At 40.5% G+C, this 25,523-nt stretch overlaps 1 protein-coding gene and 1 long non-coding RNA gene across 5 annotated transcripts in view; one reads left to right on the top strand and one right to left on the bottom strand.

The window, feature by feature from the left end:
• Window positions 1-8,590: 8,590 nt before the first annotated feature.
• Window positions 8,591-12,898, top strand: LOC307211168. The gene is made up of 2 exons (XR_013836332.1): window positions 8,591-8,963; window positions 9,626-12,898. It is a non-coding gene; the product is annotated as an uncharacterized lncRNA (long non-coding RNA).
• The window catches only part of SPAG9 (sperm associated antigen 9), an 85,933-nt gene continuing 72,014 nt past the window's right edge, over window positions 11,605-25,523 (bottom strand). For 2 of the 4 annotated variants that reach the window (XM_079967371.1, XM_079967373.1), the window contains 9 exons: window positions 25,192-25,272; window positions 24,158-24,225; window positions 22,934-23,082; window positions 22,302-22,473; window positions 21,379-21,492; window positions 19,609-19,647; window positions 18,377-18,553; window positions 17,208-17,354; window positions 11,605-15,275 (listed from right to left, as the gene is read on the bottom strand). In XM_079967371.1, the coding sequence (XP_079823497.1) occupies window positions 15,160-15,275; window positions 17,208-17,354; window positions 18,377-18,553; window positions 19,609-19,647; window positions 21,379-21,492; window positions 22,302-22,473; window positions 22,934-23,082; window positions 24,158-24,225; window positions 25,192-25,272 (1,063 nt within the window). In that variant the 3' untranslated portion in view covers window positions 11,605-15,159. Of the gene's footprint in view, window positions 15,276-17,207; window positions 17,355-18,376; window positions 18,554-19,608; window positions 19,648-21,378; window positions 21,493-22,301; window positions 22,474-22,909; window positions 23,083-24,157; window positions 24,226-25,191; window positions 25,273-25,523 lie in introns of those variants that run through there. The other 2 variants (XM_079967372.1, XM_079967370.1) reach the window with 2 other exon arrangements.

Genomic DNA, 25,523 nt, shown 5'->3' with positions numbered 1-25,523 from the left:
CCTTACCCATGGGAACTCTGTGTGTTTTATTTACCTTTTTAAAGCAATGCTAGTGATGTGTGAATGAGGAGGCATAACAGGTGGTGGAAAGACTGAGTGGATTCAGCTTCCAGGCTAAACCGACCAACATGAGTGTAGCTGGGGCAGGGGGGGGGTAGCTGCCCCCCAATCAATAAAATTCAGTACAAATATGAAGTTCTGCCTCCCCTAACAAAAATCCTGGCTACGCTCATGCCAACCAACTTAATTTTTTTAAACACAATGATTTCTTGAGGTGTTCAAGAGTTTGTTTTGCCCTGAGTGAATTTAAAGTAAAAAAAAAATCCCATGCTTTCTAGTATAGCAACTCAATTTTAACTGGAGTAAGGACCATCTAAATCCCCCATAAATGGATGACAGTCATTTTCTGAAAGATGCTTGAGTAGAGACTATATTACAAGCTAGCTAATCCAAATTTTAATTGGTTTCATGCAAAGTATAATTTGCCCTTTTGTCTCATGATTTTTGCATTATCTCCTATGACAAAGAGCTCTGCTTTCTGTATCATTAGCATGCATGCACACATGAGTTGCTTAATAACCCACAGAGACTTTCTCTTCCAACCGCCCCTCCTCTGTTTTTTAATGGATTGAGTTACTTTCAATACAGCTTTGTGCTTCAACACCACCAGAGGGATTTTCTAAGGTACAGTCACAATAGATTTATGCATCTCCTCCATTGACCTCATATGTAAACTGAAAATATGCAAGGCCATGAACGAAACTATCATGATTTCCCTGTGAGGAAAGGCTGCATCATTTGAACTTTTTAGATTTTAAGAAAAGCTACATGATAGAGGTTTAGGAAATTACAGAGGACATGAAGAATAGTACTGGAACCTGGAGCCATCCCACAAAGTTGTATGGAAGTAGATCTGGGAAAGACAGAGAAGTACTCCTTCAAACACCACACATTTAAAGCATGTGAGGGAACTGTGGTTTCTCTCTTACAGAGCTACATTTCTTAGCACCCTTAACAAACTACAGGTCCCAGGATTCTCTGCGGGAAGGCATGTGCTTTAAACGTACGATGTGGATCTGTCCAATGAGTTTATAGAACTTGCTGCTGGAATCTGTTTAGATTAATTTAGAGAACTGTAAAGGGGGATTAGAGACGTTTGTGATGGATAAGGCCCCAGGACCAGAGGCAGCATGCCTCTGAATAGCATTTGCCCCAGGGAACAATAAGGGGAAAGGGCCGTTGCTTTCTTGCTGTGTTTGTGGATCTTCCTATAGGCAACAGTTGAGCAATGTGGGACACTGGGTGTTGGGACATGATGAGCCATTGATCTAGTCCAGCAGAGCTCCTTTTAGGTTCTTCTTATCCACTCACTTATTTCTGCATGTGGTTGCTGGGACCAGGGATAACAGATGCATTCATTCACTACAACCAATTTTATGTGTGTAGCACTATCCACCACATCTTTATGGGTATATACACACACACACACATTTATATAGAGTGGTACCTCGCAAGACGAATGCCTCGAAAGACGAAAAACTCGCAAAACGAAAGAGTTTTTCGTTTTTTGAGTTGCTTCGCAAGACGGATTTCCCTATGGGCTTGCTTCGCAAGACGGAAACGTCTTGCAAGTTTGTTTCCTTTGTCTTGCAAGTTCGTTTCCTTTTTCTTAAAACCGTGCATTCACTTCGAGGAGCAACTCATAGCACGTGGTGTGGTAGCCTTTTTTGAGGTTTTTGAAGACTTTGGTGATTTTTGAAGCTTTTCCAAAGTCCGTGCTTCGCAAGACGAAAAAATCGCAAGACGAAAAAACTCGCGGAACGAATTAATTTCGTCTTGCGAGGCACCACTGTATTTGCAAGAACATTTCCAATGCAATAGTATGTATCTAATCCTATTTATAACAGGAGAGAAAAAAGCAATGTCCTCCCCTCACCTCTCCCCATCCACAACCATACATTATTTGGATATTGTACTGTTAGCTTTAAATAAGGGACTTGCAAAGACAAAGGCCCAAAAATGTATTTAGAGGATACACTCACTGCTCATCTGGGTAAGTCCTCACTCTTTCACCCATTTAACAACCACTGGGCTGCTGATTCTGCATTCTCTCAGCATGAGCTCCCGGCCTCTGAATACTGAAAGGTAGAAGTGAAAAGCAGATGTGGAGTCTGGGAATCCGGCCAGAGAATTAAAATCTGAGATACACTTTTTCTAGAGCTGCCACTTTTAGCATAGACCCCTTTTTGTCTACAAATAGTCACTGGCAGAACGGGGCAAGCTCCAACCAAGAAAAAGGCAAAATTGCCAGCAATTGCTATGTTCCACTTGCTCTGGAGAGCCACATACCTTTCAGCATGGAAAAGACCTACAGGTGCAGAACTTCTTAACGTTTTATTATTTTATGGCCTGAAAAGGAGAATGAAAAATAAACAAACCATGTCTTACCATCAGCGCTGAACTATCTATATATCCCTTGAGTCTAAATCCTATAAACATTATTCCAACAGTTTTTTAAAAAAAAATAGTTTCAGAAGAGCAGATTCTCAACTCTTTCCCTACTAGCTGTTTTCCCACTCAAAATCACACACACACACACACACAGGGCTCGGCTCTGGTGGCCAGGGCTGAGCTGGTGTGCAGGCTCTGTGAACCCTCCGTACCCCATAAGCACATACCTGGCCTGGCGCGGTAGATTTTCTGACCCCGGGTGCCATAAAAGGTTGCAATGCCACTGCTTGCAAAGCCTCTTCTCCCCATTAGGCTGGGGTGGGAGGAAGATCTCCTTAAGGAGCAGCCCTTTCCGAATCTCCCTTCCCACCAGCAGCAAAGCTGGACAGTATAACACCTTCCCTTGCTATCTTAGCAGGAGGGGAGGCGTTCTGCAGAGCTTTGCTTTTGGTGTCTCTCTGCCCCTAGGGGCAGGGGCGGCCAATGGCAGACCACTCTGCCGCTGCTGAAACCTCCCATACCTGTGTTGCTTCAGTGGCAGCAACAGGGTGGGCAGCCACTTCTGGGGGCACCACCTCTTGTGTTTCTGCCATCTGGGGTGGCTGCTTCACCCCACCTCATGGGTGGGCCAGCCCTGCTTGGAAGAGCAGTTTTGTGGAGGTGAAAGGAGTTCTAACCCTTTAACAGAATCACTGTTCCTAGAGTTTCGTGGCTGAGACAAGAGTTGAATGGTTTTTAAAATGAATAGCATGAGCAGGCTGTTGTGTTCACTGGCTAATCTTTTCCTCTCTGGAAAACACAGGGGGGCTGGATGGTTCCAGGTCAGGGATAAGGTACTTATGGTCCTGCAAATAATATTGCACTCCAACTCCCATCAGGCCTACTCAGCATGGCCAATGATCATGTGTGGTGAGAGTTGTATTCCAAGCAACATCCAGAGAACATCAGATTCCCTCTCTCTGTTTGAGGTAGAGATCCAGGGACTGTTTGTTTCCTGGACCACATGGTTGGGGGGGGGGGGAGTAGGGCTGCAACCTACCTACAAAATTATTGTAATTGACCACACAAATGTTAATTGATAATTAAATTTGCTGCCCAATTACCGATGGTTTTTTCAGTCGATCAAAAATACTAATAAATTAATCAAGCACGTTACTCTCACTTACTCCTCCATTATATGAAGATAGGATATGACACTGTAAGTGGCAGTTCAGGCCTGCAATTATGTTCTTACTTTGGGGAAGGGGGGACAACCTTTTTTTTAATAGCTGTGATGCATCACCTTGCTTTTTAAAATAAACGTGCAAAAAACGAAATGAAAGTATGTGAAATGCACATTTTTAATAGTTTATAACGAGCACCCCTTATTTCTAACATTTTTGGCTCTTTGTGGGGTTTTTTTAAAAATACTGTTTATCTAGAAATCCCAGGTTCGTCCCTTTGCCCTGGAATGCATGTCGTATGGTGAAAAGCACATTCATGAGATGCCAAAATCGAACAGCCAGCCTATTGATAGCAAGTGTAACAAGAGGGCCCCAGATATGCATTTTGCTGCCATAGGTCTAACAGCCAGGTAAGCTTAGGGAGACCACCTGTTCCCTCTTTCAAGTGTTACGTGAAGGGGGAATGATACAATGATAAGCTTATGCTTCTCCTAAAGTGCTTGTTCTTGGACCACACCATAGGCACGCTTGGATCCTGCTCGTTGGCTAAACAAATATGCAGTATGTTCCAAGTTTGGGATGGCAACCACTCAAGCAGACAAGGCTGTATAAGCTTGTGCCTGACTATAGATGAATAAGAATGGCACTGCTGGATCAGACGAACTATCCATCTATTCAGTCTGTTCCAAGATCAGACAGACAGATAAGCTCTGAGCACACATAAGCAGGGCACAAAGATGATAGCCTTCCCTATTGTTTATTGTCAGCACCTGCTACTCAGAAATATGCCGTCTCTGCACACTGAGGTTCCATTTAGCTGCCATGATTAACATACCATTGAGAAAACAAAATAAAAAAATTCCTTCCAGTAGCACCTTAAAGACCAACTAAGTTAGTTCTTGGTATGAGCTTTCGTGTGCATGCACACTTCTTCAGATACACTGAAACAGAAGTCACCAGACCCTTCTATATAGTGAGAAGGTGGGGAGGGGTATTACTCAGAAGGGTGGTGGGATTGGGTGATTGGCAGATAGCTGTGATGAGCCATTGAGAGACACCATTCCTAGTGCTTTTGTCTAATCTCTTTATTAAAAAATAAAGTAAGATGGGAGGCTGGTCCATTTGAGCACATGGGACACTGCCCAACCAACCTCAGCCAACCCCGACTTGCCTGCCTTCTTACATATAACCAGTGCAGAGGGTGGCACTCAGTGTTGCCTTTGTAGAGCTCAGCAAGGAAGTGGATGGGGACAAAACTAGAATGAGTTGGCACTGCCTGTCATTGGCTCTGGCTGCAGCTACCGTTGGCTTTCCCACCTTCTGCCTACTAGTCACAATGCACACCAGCCACCATGAGCCATAATCACATTTTGAGGTAGTAAATTCCAGACATTAAAGTTCCAGTACTGCAAGAGAGAGATCCCATTCCCTGCATTTCCCCTTTCATCATTCATAATTTTACAAACTTCAACACAAAGTCCCTTGCGTAATCTTTTGGGATTAGGAACTATGGACTTTTCAGACTCCCATCATTCCTATGACTATTGTCCTTGATGGCTGGGGCTAATGGGAGCTGGAATCCAACAATATCTGCAGTGCCAGAGGTTCATAATCCCTGTAAAACTAAAAAGGCCAGAACATTTAATTCGCCCGATAGAGAGTGCACTCAGGAAGTTCTTGCTACTTCCTGAGCAGCCAAATCATCTTCAAATGTTTCAGGGCAAGAAATAGGAAAGAACAGGCAGCCTTTATACATGTATCTCTTCTATCATACCACTAATTATCAGTTTGGATACACAGAACCATTCTCTCCCTCAAATGAAATGACATAGGAAACCACAGCAGCCTTCAGGGAACATGGGAACTATATATGTACACAAACAAGGCTTGAGGTTGCATACCAGGACACTGTGTGTTGTAACATACTATGCTCTTATGTAATAACGTTGTGTTTTGATTTTTCCATAATGGATAAGAGGATTGCTCCAGATAATTGAAAGAGGCAGGGTTTCAAACTAAGTGTCCTTTTAATTACTGACAGTCCCTTTATTGCTTTTGCCATTCATGCATACCAGTTTTCTTTAGAATAGGTGATCCAGCTAAAAGATAAACATGTTTATTTCAGCCTCTCACCACTGTGTTATTTCCAGGCATTGTGTAAACCAATATATATACTCATGTCTTTTCAAACTGGTATGAAGAGAGAGAACATGAATTAGGAAGATTAGCAGAGAAGGAAATTAATATTGAATGTTGTGTAAGAAAATGCAAGAGTGCCATCTTGTGTTCAGCAGGAATGACAATGATTGTAGTAGTCTAAATAATTTATCAAAGTAGTTTGATAAATGCATTTGAACATAATTTCTAAAGAATATATATTCCTAGACCCATAAGACTGGAACCTGTCTGAGTCCCTTGATTTTTATTTTTTTTGCTTTTATATGCTCTTACATGTTTTTCTACTGCTGTTTTATTGGTTTACGTTGTATTTGTTTTGTTTTTCTATTATTTACCACTTGGAGGTGTTTTAAATATTAAGCAGTTTATTAATGGTTCTAAATAAATAACGTTCACAAGGTTAATTTAATAAAGCCAAAATTACTTGATCTTGGTAGATGTCTCAGAAATACCTCAGAACTCTTGCCCTCCGCGCCCCCTAAACATGCTCTGGGAAATTGGAGGAACACTCAGAGCAAGTTTAGGGGGTGCAAGGGGTGAGGAGTCCAGTTTTGTGAGCAGACCTCATTACCCACCTAATGCTACACTGAATTCTACCCATAGCCTCTTGAATGTCAATTAATAGTTTTAGCCTCCTCAATCTAAACACTTTCATTGGGTTACAATTACAAGACCAACCCCCCCCCCACACAATTCAAGTTTTGTTGTGATAAAGCTCACAGAAATTGTGTGAAATCTCCTCAAACCTGCCTGTGTTGTGGTCTGCGAGCACCCTGAGAAAAACTGAGTTGCTTTCAGTAATGGTATAAATGGGCCAGAATTTTTTTTTGGGGGGGGGGCAGGAGTGCCAATTGACATGGGCCTATGATTTTGAGCGGGCCTACTCCAAGTCTCCCTGGTATACCCTCCAACATTTCTCCAATGGAAATAGGGACATCCTGTTCCATAATGATAATTTTATTATTTATACCCCACACATCTTACTGGGTTGCCCCAACCAACATATATAAAAACACAATAAAACATTAAACATTAAAACAAAAACTTCCCTATACAGGATTGCCTTCAGACGGCTCAGGGGTTGCATAACTCCATACCCTCCAACTTTCTCATATGAAAATAGGGACATCCTAAGGAAAAGTGGGACATTCTGGGATCAAATTAGAAACTGGGACAGCTTCTCTAAATCAGGGACACCCCTGGAAAATAGGGACACTTGGAGGGTCTGCCCTAGTAGATGCAAAGGGGGAACACTGGTAAAGATTATTGAAATGGGGCCTACATCTCCCATCTGGCCTGGGCCTATTACAAGGTTTGCACAGTCTTGAGTATAAAGAACCTACTTACCTGTTCTGAGTAGTCCAGTAGTCAACATGAATGGCATTTACAGATATGCCAAATAAGAGTCCATAACAATTTATTTGCACATGTATCCATTTGACAAAAAGCTGAAGCACGGATAGGATTTTGCAGTCACAAATCCTAAAGAATGGAGTATGATGTGTCTATGTACTCAGTCTAATTCCTACCCACCCATATCTTGTTCCATGTCTCCCAAAACCTCCACTCACTTCTCCTGCCTCCTTTATCTCCTCACAGTATCTACAAAAGCCATTTTAAAACTATCTGGCTGCGAGATACTTCCTACATTCCTCAGCTTCTTTACAAATGAAGACTCTCCTTCAACAATATTTATGTATTTAATAAAATGTATATACCGCTTGGCTGTAAGAACCTCTAAGTGGTTTATTAAAATGGCCTGTTTTAGGAGCCTGTGTAACCAAATGGTGGAAGCTACCACACTTTCTCGTTTCACTGATCAGTGCTAAGAGTCAAAATACTCCTGCCATAATCCTCTGTCCCACCCATCCTGAAATAATAACAGGACTGGCTTGCTAAAAAATGCTGTATTTTTATTACATAACCACAGCTACAATTCAGGTGGAAATCAAACAGCTAAAACATATCACCACACTTGCTATCATAAGAGAAGCTTCACATGGATTTCAGCCTGTTATACAGATGTCACAGAACATTTAGCCACAAAATTGTGGCAGCTCTTGGTATTAAAATCCATCCTGCAAACAGCTCTGGAAATAAGTTGCATACACTGAACAGAGCAGTCCAGTTTCTCAGGACAAACCTAGCTTATTTACCAAAAAGTGCGGCTGTGGTCAATGCCTTTGAAGACATTTTCCAGAGCAACTTAGTCGTCGGTGGTAAAAATGAGTGAAATTGGCAACAACAGGAAACAAAATTTTGGACTAATTCTTAAAAGGAGAGAGTCTCCCAAAGCTACCCATTTATTTTAGAAGGCACTGTGGTAAAGACACTGCACTTTGTGGGCTTTGACTTCTAGATTACTTCAGAAATCAGAGTCTATGGCCCTGGCTTGGTTCCAGGTTTGCTCCTCAGCTTTGAACATTCTGACACCTTTCTAAAAAGCAACCTTAAAGTATTTCTGTCCTTACCTTCCTACTCTTTTACCTCAAGTCCTGGAAGAGCAGCTCCTGTTTGCCCCACACGGTCTCCTTTAACAACTATCTGAGAAGCAGTGGCAGCTTCATCTTGTCACTCAACCTCAAACAGGTTGTATCTGTTAAATAATCAAGACCTGTGGGCCTAGAGGAAACTGAGACTAGGGTATTTCCCCCTCTCCCTCTTCAGGCTCTCTAGTTCCCAATCCTCCCCCCCCCCCGTGTCTTTTATTTAAAATCTGCAACTTTCTTTTTTTTGGGGGGGGTGTCCCTAACTCATTTAGAAAATTTATTTTTTAAAAAATACAGTAAATAAATGCTATAATGCTTCACAAACAGGCTAGGCCGTAGTCTGAGGCAGATGGGATAGTACCAAACTCCTTAATCTGCAGCCTGAGGTAACTGATGCTGCAGCAGCCATAGTTGACTGTTTTCTAGGCATATTACCAATAAGATACACAATGCTGTTTAGGTCCCTTCCCCCACTCCAACTCGTGTCTCAGATTACAATAGCAGCCATAAGGGGCTGGGGGGGGCTGCTTTGCAATGTGAGAAATGCCAACAACCTATCAGGCTGTCTGCCATAGGAGGGAGAACACCACTTAGATGGGTGAGGAGTCATGCTGAAACCACAAATAACTTGCGACTGCTTCCTGATTTGTTCAAGGGCAAGCCAAGATAAGGAGTGACAGAGGTACATCGGGTTTATCTTTCAACTTTATTTTTAAACCAAAAGCAGCATGGGGGAAGCCTGAGCTTGAACAGAGAAATGGGGGTGGAAGGACAGAAGAGACTCCTTAACCCTTTTATCTTAAGCCACTTTTTTCTGGCCAAAATAATCCATATATATATATATATATATTGCAGGCAGAAAAGCAGTTGAGAAGAGTGAGAGGGATCTTAAATGGAAAGAATGAGGGACAGGATTAAGCAGCCATCTCTCTGTCTGTTCCCTTCCTCTGTTCAAGCTCACAGCTTCCAGAGGCTGTTTTAGTTTAAAAATAGAGGCGTATGACTGCATGTCCCATTAAGTTCGGCCCTCTGTCTTCACACCTCTGCATCCCTTTTTGGGGGCCACTAAGGTACTGCAAGCCCAAAGAAACAGAAACATCTGGTTTGCAGGAAATGACTTACTTTTCCTTATAACCTTCCAGAAAATATATATTTCAATGTCCAACATTTTAACTGCTTGTTAAAAATCAAAACAAAGCTCTTGTGTAACAGGTGATGCCAAACACAGAAGCAGAAACTTTTACTTTTGTAAAGAGACTTTGGTATAAGAGGCAAATCAGACCTCATTCATAGTCTCACATTCTCCTCTTGACCTTAATAAGCTGATTTATATTTTCACTTCAGAGACTCCAACAGCCCATCGTGCAAACTGGCTTAACTGCCAAGTCGAGCAGTTTGGCAACATGGACAGAAAAAAGTAACGCCCAACTTTTCCATCCCAGCTGGAATCATGTGGGAAATCCTACTCATGCTTAGACTATGATTCATCAGCTAATTTTTGGCATGTGAAGGCCATCTATTTAATGAAGAGAAATGATGTTGGGGGGAAACAAAGATAATGAATGGTGGAACTGAGTTTTTAAAACTGCAAACTGGATTTCTCTGACAGAAGTGCCCATGTAACAAACTAAGGGAATTTCCGCCAGATATGGAAATACTTTGCTGGGAACTGACAAAATCTAATTATACTAACTGTCCTCTTTGAACTTTGGAAGTTAACATTTTAAAAAAAATATTACAGTACTAGAAACACAAATTTTCCTTGGGAGGGGAAAGTTTAACCTTTGGTAATTCGAACACAAAGTATTCTGCTGGGAATCCTATTCTCAAATACTGACACTCAAAAGATTGATCTACGACCCAGTGGCCAATCACTACTTTTGGACATCACTGGGGCAAAGCATGGGGTGCCATAAATTTATGGTATCACCTGAGAATAGAGTATGATCTGTAGTATATGCAGATTTTTCTAGTGAAGCGATGGCAGAATAGCACCATAATTGTCTTCAGATTAATTTTGTAATGGTTACACCACAGAGCACTTCCTAGGACTCAAAAGAATGGTGAACTCTGGTTTTGAAGTACAATACTCCTTTTACCTGTCAGGTGACTAGTTATAATCCACAGATCACTAGACCAGAATGATGGGACCCCATACACATTCCTCTTGTTGCATCTCTCTCAAAATATGAAGAAAGTAAATCCAGGGTTTTAAATTGCAAGTCTAAGTGATAATAAGACTGAGCTTGGTTTGCACATCTACATTTTTACCACATACCTGCTGATCTTAACCACTTTGCTCCTTCCCACTAGTTGCAGAAAGTAATCCCTGGCTTAGCACTATGTCTGATCGAAAGCTATGGTTTGTTTGCTCCCCCAAAATCCACAATCTCTAGTTCAGACATAATACTAAATCAGGGGTTGCTGTTTCTTTTGTGCATCTAGTGAGGAAGAGCAAGAGAGCCCAGATTGGTGTATTCATGGTAAACCAGTGTGTGTAAACTGGGATAGAGTTGTTAGGCTTGGACTATGAAGAACCAGTTTCACATCTCTGCTCAGCTATAAAATTCACCAGGGCAAATCACACTCTCTCAGCTTTGCCTATGGAATAGCATTCTTGTGAGAATAAGGTGGGTAGAAATCCTTGAGGGAAAGATGGTAAATGTAAGAACAAAAATAAAATGGCTGATACAACTGTTATCTAAGAGGAATCCTATGAGATAAGAGATTGATATATAAGGCTTTTAGGTTAGCCACATGATATCCTCATTACATACAGTTAATGGGGGTGCAAGGTACCTGCTAGAAAGCACTGTTTAGGGAAGCTTTTAATGTTTAATAGACTATTGTATTTTAATATTCTGTTGGAAGCCGCCCAGAGTGGCTGTGGAAACCCAGCCAGATGGGTGGGGTATAAATAATAAATTGTTGTTGTTGTTGTTGTTGTTACAAAGGGTGCCTTGAGTCCTCCTTTCTCCATGCATCTCTTCTACCCAATGACATGAAGACATTACATACTTCAACAATATGAATCAATGGGTGCTTACAAAATGACATTTGGAGTTTTGTCTTTTCATTATTGTTGTTAAGTGGCTTTTACCATGGCCAATTTGGTCAGGTAAAGTATGGGGTTGCATAGGTGTAATCACCTACATTTCCTTAACCACACAAATCCATGCTGAATACATGACAGCATAAAAATCAATCTGTGGTCATCTTTGCATTACTCTTGCAAAAAGCTGTTTCTGACAAGATGGAATAAATCCTTAATTATTATAACCTGCACTCATCACAGGGGTGTAAGAAAGACACTAAAGCAAGGATGCGTTTCATATACATATTTATATATATTTCATGTACAAAGTTACATTCTGAACCCCCAAGGATTCAATAATAAATACTGAAATAACTTCACTGCTATATGAGCTTTCTGGCTCACAGAAAGAAGCCTCAAGTTTTAAACAGACAGCAATTTTAATGCTGCAGTATCCATCTCAAGGTTACAGAGGCAATTAAGATTCAGCATAAAGTGTCTAGACAACATTTTCAGAAAAATTAAAGACCATAAAATGTGTTAAAACATGTTTAAAAGATTGAGAAATGTGCAGCAAAGAAATTGTTAGAGGGAAGGAAAAATATTTAGTGGATAGAACAAAGTTTTGAGGTGCAACATAGGTTGTTACAATATGGCATAACCCTGTTAGGAAAATAAAGTTAGCATCCACAAAGAAATGTGTTTTTTTCCACTCTGTGTCATTTTTACAAATTTAGGATCTTTATAAGATCCTTTATGCACAGGGTCAACTGCAAGAGTGCCAAGTCAGTTTCAGTCCTTTGGTAACTTTCATAATACTCACATGGAAATAAATATTCAGTTACACATTATCTTCAAGACACCATGTTCATTAGAACAGTTAGCATATTAGAAGATTATAAAAACATTTTATAGTTACTAAGGCAGCCTATGATAAAGTGTCTACACTCTGCCAGTTCTAACTGATCCAACGCAGGGAGACCTTACAAAGAAATGAACAGTATGGCAGGATATATAAATTTCATTTTACCTTTTACCATGCAAGACACATCTATTCAGACAAATCATGTGCTGCATATTTTTGTGCTTGAAATGCTCTCTCAAACTATTAACAAACTGTTAACTATCAAGAGATTCATTCCAACTCCTGATTTTAGAACTATGAGTACGTGATACATAAGACATTCTCAAAACAGGTTATTCTTTTAGGGAATCATTTGATGCATGAAATTTAGCGAGCTTTACCACCTATCGTTTAAAAAGTGCGCTGGAACAGGGAGTGTTTAAATCTTTGTGAATGGTGGTGACGCCCACCATCTAAACCTGCTATTCTTTACAACAAGGGATACATTTAAAATTGAACAAGGGAAAGGGAACATGTGCCAATCTCTCACTTGCACTGAAAAATAGTGCTGAAGTCTCTGCTGGACCGTCGACTCCTCTGCTGTGAATAGCACTTGACTCAATGAGAACACAATGGCTCAGTTTACTCACTGCGACTGGCAAGCTATTAAAAATGCTACCCAGGTGCATCTATTGTCTGACAGCAGTGAAGCACTTCGGAGAAATAGCTCATTAAATTTTTTTCCAAAATTTTTTTTAAAGGAAAGCACCACACTAAAATGGAAAATAAGTATGTTTTTCCAAGAATGTGAATGTAGCGATTCAGCCACCCATAAAAGATCTGGAGAATACTTTCCAAGAAATCATACCATGAAAGAATTAGAGGTGCCCACAAGAGTGCAGGATTTAAAGTTGATGGGCTCGTGAAACTGTGAAGAATTATTGAGCATTTTCATTTGGACACACAATATTACATGGTGTACATACAGCTAGGAGTGGGTAGTATAAAAGCCAAAATGTGTGTCTTGATACAGTTCTCTGCGCCAAGTTAGGCACATGCAGCAAAAGGCCTTTTCCCCCTCTGAACATCCTCTCCAAATTGAATTGTATTCTCTCCAGTGTTGGATAAGTGCTTGGATTTGCAACACAAATGAGTGTGGTGTATTTATGCATGTGAGAGCATTCTGGAAAACAAAGAAGAGAAAAAGCTACATGCTTTTCTGGATCTTCCATAAGGTTTCTTAGATCAGGGTTCTTTTTCTCAAATTTTCTAAACACAGTTTAGCTATTTGAAAATGTTGAGTAAATTGTGATCACTTATCGCTTTTGGCATATTGGAGGAAAAAATTCTATTACCAAAGATATTAGTCATTCAATAAATTTTAACCACACATTTCATGGTCTAAATACATACTTACCAGAACTTATCTGTTGTGTACAAAATATGGTGCTTAAAAAGTATTTATACATATAAATCTATAACCAATAGACCTGAATGTTGTTTTACTAATTTTTTTTCTCAGGTAAGACGCTCATTTCTTTTTTTAAAAAGCTGCCTAAATAAATATTTACACAATAGATCTCAGCTTAACATGATTTTAAAAAAATTAATGTGTGTGTGTGTATATATATATATATTATATAAATACATGTTTCCTTGACAGATCACAAACTGCTCCTATTGCATAAAAATGTTTAGGCAGTTTTTCAAGACTGTTCCTTTTTTTTATTTGAAACGCTTATGAAATTCTTCCATTCTGTCACTAAAATCTGCTCCCATCTAATGGGAATAGCCACAGTCTCTTGGCAGGTATCAGATGAACATAAATATTTTAATTCATACTTTCCAAGAAATGAAATATTAGGAAGCTGCTACACCTTTTAATGAATTAAAAGGATAGCATTCAATTGGGGAAATCTGTAGCAAAGGAGATCATGCTTTCCAAAGCTTGTAGTAAAACAGAATGAGATGGATGGAGTTATTTTTGTTTCCTCGGACTCGGGGGTAGACTCCCAGACCATTTACAGTGATTCTGTCCCATTAATGTAAGTGACCACACCATTGCAAGTGATCGGCAACTCTCTGCATACAATTTCACATACATAGTTAAATGGACTATGAACAACAATGCATCTGGAACCAATTTAGGGGTGATTTTTCACTTGAGTAGTTAAAAGCTCTCAGCTAATTTGTTCCCTGTTTGAGTCTGTTTACGTCACGTATCATGGACCTGACCAGCTGGGATCCAAGATGATAGGCGTGCAAAGGTGACCTATCCTCTGCCCAAGGAACATATAATCAGGCTGCAAATAATTCCAAGAATGTCCTTTGAGATTAATCAAGATGGGAACAGCTTGATTATGTCCCAGGTACATAGGGAAACGAGGAAAGCATTCTCCCCTTAAAATACCACAATTTTCATTATTAAGGGCAGTACTTTTCATCTTTAGTGCTACTGGCAAGTAAACAAGAAACTTTATGTTATCAGCCCATGGATCTTGATATGAGCAAAGCACATTCAATACATCAGGGCAAACAAGCTTGATAGGATTTGGAAGTGAAAAAATAAAGAACTTACATCTTGTTTTAATCCGCACAGACACTTGGATATAATTCATCTGATATTTTTGAAACAGTACACCGGAAATAACTTTGCTGTTTTACTCAAATGTGCAGATGAATTCAAGATGCTTCAACTAAATTTGTCGTAAAAGTGACACCATAAAATAAATTGAATTCTATTGCAGTGGGGCATTTGGGAGACCTAATTACTGTACAGCATTTGTCTGGGGAAACCAATTTGTTCTTGCTACGTAACACTGATGCAGTAAAACAGCACAAGCAGATTTCTTGTATTGTTAAGGTTTGAGAGGTATGTGATATAAAGTCAAATGGCAAAGAAATGCTCAAATGTAGTGAAACAGGTTCCACAGAAACAAAATGAAAACAAAAGACATGCAAAAGCTTTTGCAGTCTCAAGCCGCTTTTCGAGGGAGGGGCTTATTCACTGCCGCACATAACCTGCCACACTATCAGGTGGCTCCTCTCAGCTTTGGCTACAGAAGGCTCTAGTTGTAGTGCCTCTCCAAGGATTTCTGATTCACCAACTTCATCACCTGGGAAGGAAGGCAAAACATTGTACGTGAACAGGCGATTCCAGGGGATACAAAGAAAGGCTGCAGCAGCCCATTAGAAATGCGAGTCCAAAGGAAAAACAGCTGTCGCCTGAACTCAATGAAAACAGAAATATTACTAAAATACACTATGTTGTATGTATGCACATAAAAGCACACATCTGCTGCCCTCCATGTCTGCAATGGTACTGCTAAAGTTTAAGAACCAGAGAGCTCTTAAAGAATACAACAGTGGCCTGCCCCTAACACAGACGGGTTTCTCTTCTCATTATTATTTGCACTTCAAGACCCCCAAGCCACCCCCAGGAAAATAAAGACACAAGGACACAGAATTTAGGTTAGTGTTAATGGGCAAAATTTAGGCCACAACTTTATTGGTTGCAGAATGTGAGTGGTATTGGCTTAGGCACTGGCATCAACAGACTATATCTGACTCCTGCCTGCCTTGCAGGAAGTCTGGAAGGGTAAACCACCAGTAGGGGGAGCCCCACCGATGTGGGTCAACTCGAGCCCCCCTGGGTTCCTGCTTGGGTTGTGGCATGGCCCTAGCCCCTCCCTGGGCTTCGGACAAGATCCACACCCCTGGATTCCTTTAACAGAATACCCTTACACATGATTCCAGAGTTGTGCCGAGGTTTAAATTGGCCCCAGCCACGCCCCCACAGTGTCCTGATTGGTCACCTGGCAAATGGCATGGCCGGGACACCCTCAGCGTGACGCGGGATGCTACCCCGCACAATGCTGAGGCAGGGGTGGGACCTGGTGGCCCGAGCGCAACCCACTTGGAAGCGAAACTGATTTATTAAACTTGCTAGACACATTTGAGAAGCAACTCCAAGTGGCTCCCAACAATAAACAAATGACACATATATGAAAACCAGCATAAAACAGTGACAGAGAAAAATCTAAACTCTTTTGTAGTCTCCTGGCATTAATCTGTAACAAGGGCTTCTGGAAGAAGCAGCATACCAGAATTAGGTAAAGGTAAAGTCACCCCTGACCATTAGGTCTAGTCCTGACCGACTCTGGGGTTGCGGCCTTCATCTCACTTTACTGGCCAAGGGAGCCGGCGTACAGCTTCTGGGTCATGTGGTGAGCATGACTAAGCCGCTTCTGGCGAACCAGAGCAGCACACGGAAACGCCGTTTGCCTTCCTGCCAGAGTGGTACCTATTGATCTACTTGCACTTTGACGTGCTTTCGAACTGCTGGGTTGGCAGGAGCAGGGACCGAGCAATGGGAGCTCACCCCGTCATAGGGATTCGAACCACTGACCTTCTGATCGGCAAGTCCTAGGCTCTGTGGTTTAACCTACAGCGCCACCCACGTCCCTATACCAGAATTACTAGGAACAAAATTGGAATAATTTGTATAATTCAGTACAATCTGATTTATGAAAGGGGGGGGGGTCAAATGTTCTGATAATCACAGGCTTGAAAAAATGGGATTTTTAAAACTATGGAAAGGTGCATCAGGTTCATACCTTCATCGCCGCATTGCTATCAAAACTAGGAACCCAGAGTGGGATTAAGTGGAAAACAGGGGAGGCACAGTGATGGGATTAGTTATCAATGACTTCCATAGAGTTTTATGGGACAGAGTGAACTGGTTGCAATTTGAGACACAGCCAGAGATGAGGTGAGTAGTACCTGCCGCTTGTTGAGGATATTTGATGGCCCATCAAGCCGCAAGAATATTTTCCATTTCCAATCCATTGCTATGTATAATCTGGCCTGTCTAAATTGTCACTGATACAAGTTCATCAACAATACAGAAATGTTGTTTAGGGAGTTTTGGGAAACCTTCTGAAATCAAACCATCCTCAAATCTACTTATAGTTCAGTCGGGGTGGAAAGAAGTGGTCATATCTTCTAGCATTTTATTGAAGTGTTCTAAGTTAATAAAAGGATCTTACCCATCCTGAAGTCAATGTACCCTTCTCCTCCACTTATCACCAACATGGATTTTAAGGGAGCCTGGCTGTTGGATTCCTGCGCAGATACGGCAGCTTTATCACTGGGTGGCTCTGGGCCTCCTCCTGTCTGTGGACAAATAACCTGACCTAATGTTGGGGGGAAGCATCAACAACATTATGATTTATGGAGTACTGTAGTTTGACAAACAAGTTTTCTGAAGTGATTAAGCAGATGCTGGCAAACAGTTCCCTCCCCCCCCAAATAAAAAGAAAAACCCTTCTTGTTGTATTACAAAAAAAAACTTAATGGCTGTCACTCCCTGCTTCACTCCTAAGTGTGTCTGACCTTCTTGCCTAGATAATCTTAAACATCTTTGCTAAACTGTTGTCATCTCTCATGAAGCATGAAAAGAAATTGTAAACATTGGGACAGCAAAAATTGAGGTAGCATTCAGTTTTATGACGACTTTTAATTGTTTTACTCTCTGTATGGTTTATTTTTATGCACTCCGCTTAGATATGCTAGTGATTAAGTGCCTTTCATAAATAAATATTTCTGAGTAGTGACACATTGCTTAACGTTTGCACTGTATAGGTAACCCTCTTAAAATTAAAACTATGGCATACTTGTGAAAATTGAGAGATGCAGCAAAGCTGGTATCTCTTTCCCTGAATATTAACAATACTTGAGGGTAGTATTGATGGCTGGGATTCAACGAGGCCTTTGAATTGCACCTTGCTGGTACAATTGGTTCAGCAGTCCGGCTCTTTTGCTGAAGCAACTAACTATAATTTTCCTCCTGCATAAGATGATGGAACTGAAAAGCCTGCCAACAATGCTCTAGTCAGTTCTTGTCTAGACTCTGGTAATCATCTCCTTGGTCTTTCCATCCATTCACCAGCCCGTTTGCACAACAGACTTCATTGTCCGCAATGAGACTTCCCCTTCCTTTCTCCCCCCCCCATGCCAAAACCTGCTCCAGACGTTTGGAAGTTCCTCTGGAGCAGATTAAGAGTGTCATGGGGAGCTGCAAGAGGGAGGAGCAGAAGGGAGAGCTACGTTTTATCTGCTAGCACCATGTGGAATATCATCCATGACCGTCACACCCAGCACGTTAACTCTAAAAAAACCCTGAAAACTGAACGGAGGAGTCCTGCACAAAACTTACCAGGTACTGCAACGAAGAATTTAACAGCATCACGATGCCCATGGAAACAAAGCTGTGCGTGCGCCATTGAGCAATAAGGTATAAAGGTCCCGGGTGTCACTTTATCACTGTTTTCGTCACCATATACACGTATTACGCTGCCTGGACGGTTGCCAGAACCTGCTGCTGCTTTGTTAGCTAGGGAGAGAGAAAGGAAATGTTTCCCACTTGAAAGGGACAGCTGCAAATATGGCAAAGTTCGGTTTCATCACGAAACCGCACGGTTACCAGTCTAGAAGCTAAAGCCAACTTAGATAAATGAAACAAAAGGGCAAGAAGATGCTGTTTCAAGACAGAGCTGGAAAGGAATAAGACAGCATGCTTAGTTATTTGAAATACCTCAGGGAAGAAAGGGAGTAGTTTGCTAGTCTAGCATAAATTGTACGTTTTTGCAAAACAAATCCTATATTCACAAAAAGTGTGCATGTCAGATTTTTCCACAGGGGATCCACGGACTGGGCTTATCAATGAAATATAGACTTCTAACATAGGTAAATGACACTCAAGAAGGGAATTCCAGAGGATAGTCTTGTTAGTCTGCTGTAACCAACACTCCAAAGTTCTTTGGCACCTTAAAAACAAACACATTTATTGTGACATTGGTTTCAATGGACGTCCACAAAGGCTTTTGCCCCAATAAATTTAGCCTGCCTTTAAACTGCCACAGTACTCTCCTTTTAAAGAAAATATTTCTTGGCAACCATGATTCTTAAGATCTCTTAAAGCCAAGAGTTGGGAAGGAGAGAGAGGCAACGAATGGGGGCGTATTTTAAGTCCTTAGTTTCAATTCCACAAAGTGATTTTGTATGCTAGACACACAAAACTATCTCCACTCGTAACAGTATCAGAAGAGGGAAAGAAATGTGATTTGTAACAAGAGAAATATGATGTGGATTAATGACACTTATAAGGTGATGATATTACAAATGGTGCTGGAAGAAAAACAAGAAGCCGGCATGAAAAGTTCAGCTGCAACAAAAGATGAAGACACTAAACTGCTCAGCGGGTTTGGTGGTCATTTAGCAAACATAAAAAACTGCAATGCAGGTAACCTCAAGTGGAAAAACGGTTTAGGAACATACAACGGGGGGGGGGGGGAGTAAATTTTAGAGAAATGGGAAACAGCCTCAAGAGTGGCTATTAGAGAAGCCTGAGAAAACAGAACTGTTTTTTTGTTTGGGATCAGCACTTACCCCTCAGCCCCAGTAAACGTCCCTGGTGGAGGATTACAGCTAAAGTAAGAAAGGAGGAAAGGGGAAAATGGATAGGTGTGACAGCAGAGGAGAAGGATTAATGAGAACCCACCACTTGCGTTCTGGTTTTTGATAAGAGCTTTATATAGTAAGCTCCTAACTACAAGAAGGTACAATCAGAAGAAGATAAATGAACATCTTTCTTTCAGCTTCAGTGGCCAAAGGAAGTAGGAGCACCTTTAATATTCTGACATATTGGCAAACTGTGTTTCCCCTTTCTCTCTTTTCTTCAAGAACGGACACCATCAAATTTGATAGGAATAAGACTGTCATCTCCTCCTCCAGGAAAGGGGAAAAAAAAGATCCACCAGCTCTGTTTCTCACATTTTAGTTTGTGTGCCAACAAGCAGTGGACATTGTCTTAGGTGAGGGGGTGGGTAGCTGTCACCCAACTTTTTTCCCCCTCCACCACCCCCCTACTTACCTATTCCTCCGAAGCTCCACTGATGCTGTCTAGGTGCTAAGGATAATGTCACAAACATTATCGTCACAATCGTTAGAACACCTTATCTGGAGTTGGGAGCACCTGTTGCTAAAACAACTGGTGGTGGTAAGGATATCTGTCCAGCTCAGCAATCTCTACATATTCTTGCCTATTTAGTCCTAGAAGCATATATAAAAAAGAACACCAATTCCTCTTTTCTATCCTCTAACAAAAGTTAACTGCATTTTATAAGAAAATTGCCTAAGGTGAATGTAGCTGATTTTCGGGAACATTTTCACCATTTAAAAAACTGTTACAATTCAAAGTAGTTGTTTTTGATTGAATGCACATAATTGCAACGCAAAACCGGACATTTAATGGATGATCAATGTAATGGGACAGCATGGAAAACAATGCATGTGGTGTTCAAAGCAACTGATATGAAAGAATTCATCATTAGCAAAATATACCATGACAACCCACAACAGTCCACCCCAGCATTACACCAATATTATACTAGGAAAGTGTGCATTTTCAGCATAGTGAGAGAAAAATCTGTAGTTATTTAAACATGATTAAATAAGTATTCAAAAATGGAAGCCCCAAGCAGAGAGTTTTTGGGCAAGGATTTATGGAATGAAGTGGGCTGGGTATTAAACAAAATAGTATTTTATAACACTTTCCTTTTCATTTTAGGCAGATCCAGAAAATAGTTAGAAATTGAATCTAGTTGTCCCTAGCATTTACAGAAGCAGTTCCCTCTCTATGTCTGTTTTTCTAGCTAGGGGCTGGGATTGTGGCAGCCAGAGAAGAGAAAGTCATCACCTGCAGAATCTATCAGGAATTCCAGAGCAAACAGGGCAGAAGGACGAAAGCAGCAGGATTACATTTGGGTGGGGTCTATTGAAGAGGGAGAAGTGGCTGATGCAGTGGGAAGATGACGAGGCACAAAGTTGTTAGATAAGCCCCTCATTTGCTATTAAATTAAAAAACTGATGTGTTTTCCAATGACTTACTTAGCATTACATCTAGTGTGCCCACCTCCATCTGCTTGCATTTGTGAATACAGAGGAGTACCATCAAATCTCTGAGAAGGTTTGCTGTTGTTTTAGTATATGAAGCTGCCAGTCCCTGAGAATCCCTGTGAAAACTACAGAATCGGACCAGACTGAAATCAGAAGATTTACCAGAGTTGCTGGAGAACACCAAACACGGGCCAGCACAAGAGTTTATGTGGTCTGAAATAGTGGCACTCTTGTTTAATCTACTTTTCTTATTGCACTTACTTTCTGTTAATGGAATGGAGATAATGACGCCGTTGCCTGTCCCAACCCACAACCGATTGCAGGACACCATGAGAGCTGTGATTCTCACAAATGAAAATCCCAGTTTTCCAGTACCTGAAACAAACACAGCAGCACTCATTAGAAACCAAAAGATACATATCTGCAGGAAATGTCTCATTTTAAACCTAACTTTACTCCATGTTTTATAAACAAACAAAAAGAGAAGTTATGGAAACTCTTTGTTCTTTGAATGACTGGGGTTCTTTAAATCTCCAAACAGTTCCTTAGCTCCATGGACGTCCCCATGTAGTTCAATGGCAGACACAATACTCTGCATGCAGAATATCTCAGGTTCAATCCCCAAATCTTCAAGTGGTGATGGGAAAAGAACTTCACTGAAAAACTGGAGAGCCGCAGCCAGTGTCAACAATACTGAGCTAGCTGGAGCTTTTAAAGATTGAAATAAAGATATGAAGAGGAAACTCCCAAAGTTCAAAGTATAGTAAAGTTCAACTTGTTTTGCCCCATGAAAAATGGCGCCTAACATTTCCTATTCTTCTTTTCCCAAGGAGACTGTTTCCTCATTTCGAAGCACAAAATAAAGGACTTTACACTCTGTTGACACTGTAGTCAATGGTCTTCTTAGTGCCTCCGTTATGCCCTTGAAGGCCTCACGTTTTCCTTAGACCTTACTACTATTCTTACTTTACTTACTACTACTTACTACTACTATTCCTTAGACCTTACTACTACACAAGACCTTACTACTATTTGTAGTGCAAATAGAACTACATGCCATCACTATGCAGTAATTATGCATCACTATGCAGTAATTTGTAGGGTGTTCAGCCAGCAACATAATTCATCCATGTCTTTTCATTTGTACAAGAAGGTGACTTGTCCGATTCAGGCCAATGACTTACCTAGCATTTTGCTTACATAGGGTTCGATGTCGACATCTTGCAGATGCTGGTAAGTGTGAGCATGATAAAGGCGGAGTGTGGAATCTAAACGGATTGATACCCACACTCCATCTCCCACCCAGGCCAGCTGTCTCACTTGGCTCTCCTTCCTTGGGTGTGCATCAAATGATTTCTGAAATGAATTATAGTTTAATTAAGGGACGCATAATAAAATACTTCTCCAATGCCTCCAGTTTACACATTACTAAGATAAAATAAGATCTCATCTTTTCCCCCTCTCTCAGTAACACTGTTAAGAGAGGATCAGCAAAGGCTCTTTTATTTAGTATGAATCAGTGCTCTAAAATCTGCTTTTTTAAAAAAAATTGATCCTGTGAGCCCCCTGTGATCTCCTCCAGCCGTCCTTCAATGGATCAAAGGTAAATCTACTGAATTAGCAATATTTACTAATGGCTATCTTCTGACAGTGATTTTTCACATATTCATGGTCATGTATAACTTATGATCCTGCTTGCTTGGCCTTCATAGATGTTCTCTTTATGCCATATAATCTCATTTCCTACTTAACCTCCTTCCTTCTAAATGAGTTCTCCCTCATTATTCACCAATTTTAAATGGTTGCTTTAACTTGCCTCTATTTTCATGGCTTTCGGCTGAACCACATAAATTTTGTTTCTGTAGCCGCACCAGACTTTATCGTGTACCACAGTCATACACCGGATTGAATGGTGGGGTCGGCCCAAATCTAGAAGGTGATAGTTTGTCAAGTCCCATTGCCCATCTTGAAGAAGAAGAAGAAGAAGAAGAAGAAATTATTAAGGGAATGAGCAAACCTTGTCTGCAAATGTTAATCTGTGTACATGACTAAAATATGTATACTACTACATTTCTATTCACTTATTTTCCATTATTCAAATCTATAACTTTATAGGGAACAGATAAAATCCATAATGGCATAAAGAAGCCTCTGTCAACCTGCCCTTAAGAAGTTTCAGGTCACAACTTCCATCAATTCTGACCGCTAGCCATGCTGGCTGTGGCAGATAGAAGTTGTAGTGCAAAAACATCTGGGTAGCACCAAACGCAGGAAGGGTGACAAAGAAAAAATGCCCAGACACACATGCCTTACATTCAAGGAATACTCATTTAAGTTATGTCGTGTATTCTTTATAGGCATTCAAGTGCTCTGATAGGCAAAATAAACCCAAAACAGCAATACCACCCACAGAACAGTGAATGTTTAGAAACCATGACACACTGACTTGTACGTAAGGCAATAGTTCAGATATATTTGAACACAAACAAGCAATAGAGATACCTTCACATTTAGGTATCCTCAAGGTGCTCTATGGCGCATCAGTTCCTAAAAGGATGCTACACACAGGCAAATGAGCCTCTACCCATCCATTGCTCATGTACAGGACAGCAGCGAAAACAGCACCAGGCTACCCAAAGGACTGCAAGTATGAAGCCCGCAATGAAACCGCATATTTTAAGGAGAATAGAGATGAATGGGAAGAGAGGGAAGTGAACATTCTTGATGACTCTTTATACTACTTGGAGATGGAATAAAGCTACATGGAGTCCCATCAGAGAAAAGGGTGGGGTATAAATAAATAAATTGATGGTGATGATGATGGTAGTGGTAATAGTAGTAGTAGTAATAGTAGTAGTAGTAGTAATAATAATAGTAATAATAATGGAGGACTTCATTTTTTGGTCAATGTTATCCCAAGAATTACAAGATTTCCCACTGAGCAGATGATCTGTAAAGGTCTGCAATGTGTCCACATTCTAGAAGTAGACCAGACATATAAATATGTGACAGTTCTAGGGTATATAAATAGAAGGCTTACCTACTCCTCTGTGAAATATTGCTAAAGTTCCATCTGCTAGTGCAACTAATACTATTCCTTTTACGTGTCTAGAAAAGAAAGAAAGGCAAAATGTATATTATGAGGAAACTCTGACCATAGTAATAGATTGTTGTGCTCATTAAACCCTGTCAACACTACATACAAAAACACAAAAGCAAACACATCCTATGTTGGTACCCTCTCCGACCCCTAACAGGTGACCAGTGCATGCCATCTGTCTAAACTTCACATATAAATGAGACTCAACTGAAATTGTTATCATAATTAGCATACGAAGAAATGGTAATAATACTGTATCAAATTTATTCATGGTCTTTTAAGCAATTGTTTTATCTCTTAACCAAGCCCCAAAGAACCTCAGTCAACTATTTCAGAGCAGCAGAAGATTTATTGAGTTTCCTATTTTGTAAGACAATATGCATGGCTACTACAAAAGCGCCTTCCTCCCCAAGCTTACACTATGGTACAAACCACTGAAGGAGATCAACAAACAAACAAACACCAAACCACATGCTCATGAAATGTAGCATCACACAGGACATACCCTGGAACAGGTACCAGTATTTTTTTTTTTTTGGGGGGGGGGGGCTCCCACAGCAACATTTCGTGCTTGTGATGTGGGAAGATAGATTTTTGTGAATCTATCTCTGCTCACAGACTGTCCTGCTAAACCAGTGATATTACTTAAAGACTGTGGGGAAATTTGCTTGCACACTTTTCCCTCCCAGCTTTCAGTTGGTATGACATCCCAGCTACAAACATTCCTAGTAGGATCCTCAATGACAGCTTTATGATTGCCAACAAATACATCACTTTCTATTTTCTTGCTGACAATTCCCAATGTGCCATTCTCTTCTTCAAACCCCCCTCCAAAAAAACCCAAAACTTTTCTGAACCAGCATTTCACAGAAGCTATTTTTAGTGTAATTATTTTCTGCTCGGCTAACTCCATTTTAAACTACAGAAATGTGAATGTCATTATGGAAAAAAAAAATAATTTTATAGCAACTTACACTATACTGAGTATAGAATCTTTAAGTTTAATTGCATGAACACATTTTCTCCACTGAGCCACTGAAGAATGAACATATAAGCTGTAACGATAAAGTCAGATTAATTAAAAATCCAATATTCCAAAATCCATGTTAGCATTTAAAAATGGCAGTATTGTTTATAGCTGTTAGCTTAAAAATAAATAAATCACAAGTTGGCTTAAGCAATATTGCTTTGCCCAGCCTGAATTAGGTTATTTCAGTAGCTTAATTCTGTTCAGCTTTGCTGATGCCCTTTTCAGGAATCTAAACTTGCTGTCAGTAGCTAATGGATCATTTAATTCAAAATGCTA

Source organism: Podarcis cretensis (assembly GCF_951804945.1).
Source record: "Podarcis cretensis genome assembly, chromosome: 2".
In the NCBI taxonomy this organism is placed as follows: Eukaryota; Metazoa; Chordata; class Lepidosauria; order Squamata; family Lacertidae; genus Podarcis; species Podarcis cretensis.
Note: the sequence above shows the minus strand (reverse complement) of the source record. Positions and strands in the feature narration are given on the sequence as shown.